Source organism: Sphaeroforma arctica (assembly GCF_001186125.1).
Source record: "Sphaeroforma arctica JP610 unplaced genomic scaffold supercont1.356, whole genome shotgun sequence".
NCBI lineage: Eukaryota > Ichthyosporea > Ichthyophonida > Sphaeroforma > Sphaeroforma arctica.
In genome coordinates this window covers 50,141-53,141 of record NW_014040202.1, presented here as the reverse complement: position 1 = coordinate 53,141, position 3,001 = coordinate 50,141, and the positions used below count along the sequence as shown (strand labels likewise).

Here is a 3,001-nt window from a genome sequence, read left to right as displayed (position 1 = left end):
GTGTGTGTGTGTATGTATGTATGTATGTATGTATGTATATTTGTATATATATGGGTCGACCAGCTTGTAGTTTGTCCCGGTGCTGTACTAGTCGATCCGGGGATAAATCCACACCACTCTTCAACCGATAGCGCGCTTATTGCATATGCGAACATTCCTGCATATATAGTTATAAGCTCTCACACACACATACACAAACACACACACATGCGAGCCCACACATACTATGTGCACTCGTGTACCCTTCTGTACATTATTCTCAGCAACACACTTGCTCACACATTCCGCATATTGGTAACTGATCCACAGGCACACAAAATCGCATAACCCATCATCACGCATGCTTGTTGAATGTGTATATGCACACACGAGACCACAACAGCCTATTGTGTAAAGGTACTTGTGCACTCACGCCTGTCCGAAACAGGTCCCAAATCCAGGTTTAGGACAGGGCCGACGACCAGAATCGAAATTGGAATCGATAGGCCATCAGTCATCCCTGACGCGGCACACGTCTGTTCCCGCAGTCAACTGGCCATCAGATGTCAACCCTGACACTCCCACTGATATTACAATTGAAAGGAGAGGTGGGTGGCTACACGCGCAACAGCTGGCAAATGCTCATGCCCATACGCATGTGTTGCTGGGAAGAGACTGGCATAAACAACTCAGCGGAGTAATATTTTATATATATATATATATATATATATATATATTGATGTATGCGTGTGTATACTTGTAGAGAATGGTATCGTTTTTTTCTAGCATCTCGCGTGCGTGTTTGTGTGTGTATGTGTGTGCGTGCGTGCGTGCTTCAATTTGTGTATACACAGACAGGATAAACGTTTTATTGGTTCTTACTTTTCTACGCGTGTAGGTGCGTTCATGTGTACATATGTTAGCATACGACCAACGTGCTTCATCTGTGGTTGTGTGCGTCGACGTATTCAATAGATATATTGTGTGTATGCGTGTATAAACCTGTCAGTCTAACTAGAATTCAGGGTTTAGGGCCTAGGGTTTATTTAAACAAACACACACAGCGGATGTTCGGTAGGTAGTATATGTCTTTCTGTAACCCTAACTTGGCATAGTTGTGGACTAGTATGTATCTTGATACGGATGATAAACCCAAGTTTACATCACCCCTCGATATCTGTGCATGTATTTGTCCCAGTCTAGCTAAACAAACACACACACAGCAAATGATCGGTAGGTAGTATTTGTCGTCCTGCAACTCTGGTGGTCTAGTCGAACTTGATATGGATGATAAACCAAGTTTACAGCACCCCTCGATATCTGTGCGTGTATTTGCCTCAGAATAACTACACTAACACACACAGAGCAGATGATAAGTATATATTATTTGTCTTCCTGCAACCCTAGCTTGGCAAAGTTGTCGTCTAGTCTGTATCTGGATAATAAAATAATCCCGCACTCCTCAATATATGTTATCGAACTTTATTCGATGGTGGGAAAGTGCGTAAAGTCGTGCAAATAAGTCCCTTTGTCAAATTCAAGGCGCCCAAGATTCCCGTAAACAAAAAAGAAAAAGGGACCAACCCAAGTATGGTTCTCTGTCGAGTACATTGAAATGTTCGATCACCTGGTGTGTGGTCTTGTGCAGCTGTGTGTGTGTGTGTGTATGTGTATGTGTGTCTCTCTCTCTGTGTATGTGTCTCTCTCTCTCTCCCTCTGTGTGTGTGTGTGTGTGTGTGTGTGTGTGTGTGTGTGGTTTTTTTGGAGATGTGGAGACAACGTAGCACAGATGCAGCACGAAAGCCTGGATGTTTGGGACTTGTGTATATATGCCTGAATGCATGGGGACATGTGTATGTGCATGGTTTACTAATACCTTCCTCATTACCCACCTCCTTTGATCAACTTCGGTGTCCTTTAACTCAGCAATGAATACAAAAAATGGTCATAAAATCCGCCCGAAATCCTGTCTGGGCCCACGAAAGGCAGAGAACATACAAATGGAAGTGTGGGCGCAAGGAAAAGTAATGGTATGTCATTCGTAATGTGTATCACTCACGTACCTTTTCTGTGTGTGGGATTGTGCCACTCAGGTGTTTATATTTGCATCCTGTTCCGTGCATTCATACATACGTTTAAAAGAATTAAACGCATAAAAAATCAACCCAAGGCTTTTCTCGCCAAACCTCCCCAATATGGTCACAGGGTTACTAAACCTTACCGCGGGTTTGTTCCTGTCCCATATTAGGAATTATCCGGAAGACTCGGGCAAACCATGCATGTGAGTGACCAGCCCGAAACGGTAGCCTCAGTCAGAGGCAATACCACAGTGTCCTCCGATGACGATGAGTGTGAGTTCTATGATGCAAGCTCAGTGCCAGTCAGTCGTAGGAGCAGTGGCTCGGGAGACCGGACCGCCCCTGCACCCGGCCCCAAACCCAACCCCAGGGGACAGGGCCGGGGTCCGGAAGTACGGCAGGTAGGTAAGACGGATGATACCGCACATGAAGTAGGTAGGACATCGGGACAGCTACAGCGCCTCCGGCCCCACCAGTCAAACGGAACGACAGACCACTCCGGTGATACGTCAGAGCCGGCGAGTGATACATCCCAGCAGAGAGTGAGCGGCCCGAAATCCCAACAGCAACGGACAGAAAACAGGACACCCCATGCCAGCGAATCGGGGGCCAGGGTGCAGCATTCGAGTGCGGAGTGGGGGGAGATAGATGACGGGCGCAAAGAGGATCGGATCGGGGGCCGATTAACGGCCAAGAAGAGCGCGGGCACTTTCGGGAGTGGCGAGTGGCATCCGAGGCGGACACCTGGCCACAGCGCAGATGTGGTACGTGCATGTCGAGTGGTAGGTGCGTGTAGATAGCCCGGGTAGCTTTTGAACTATACATTGGGTACAAACCTATAGTTCAGGGTCTCTATATCCCAGGTAGCTTTTGAACCATACATTGGGTACAAGCCTATAGTTCAGGGTCTCTATATCCCAGGTAGCTTTGAACTATACATTGGG

General features: G+C 46.9%; 1 protein-coding gene across 1 annotated transcript; it reads left to right on the top strand.

The window, feature by feature from the left end:
- Positions 1-2,254: 2,254 nt before the first annotated feature.
- On the top strand, positions 2,255-2,857 carry SARC_05535 (hypothetical protein; the record flags this gene model as incomplete). The annotated part of the gene is made up of 1 exon (XM_014300604.1): positions 2,255-2,857. The coding sequence occupies one exon, from the start codon at positions 2,255-2,257 to the stop codon at positions 2,855-2,857; it is 603 nt and encodes a 200-aa protein (XP_014156079.1).
- Between the last annotated feature and the right edge of the window lie 144 nt (positions 2,858-3,001).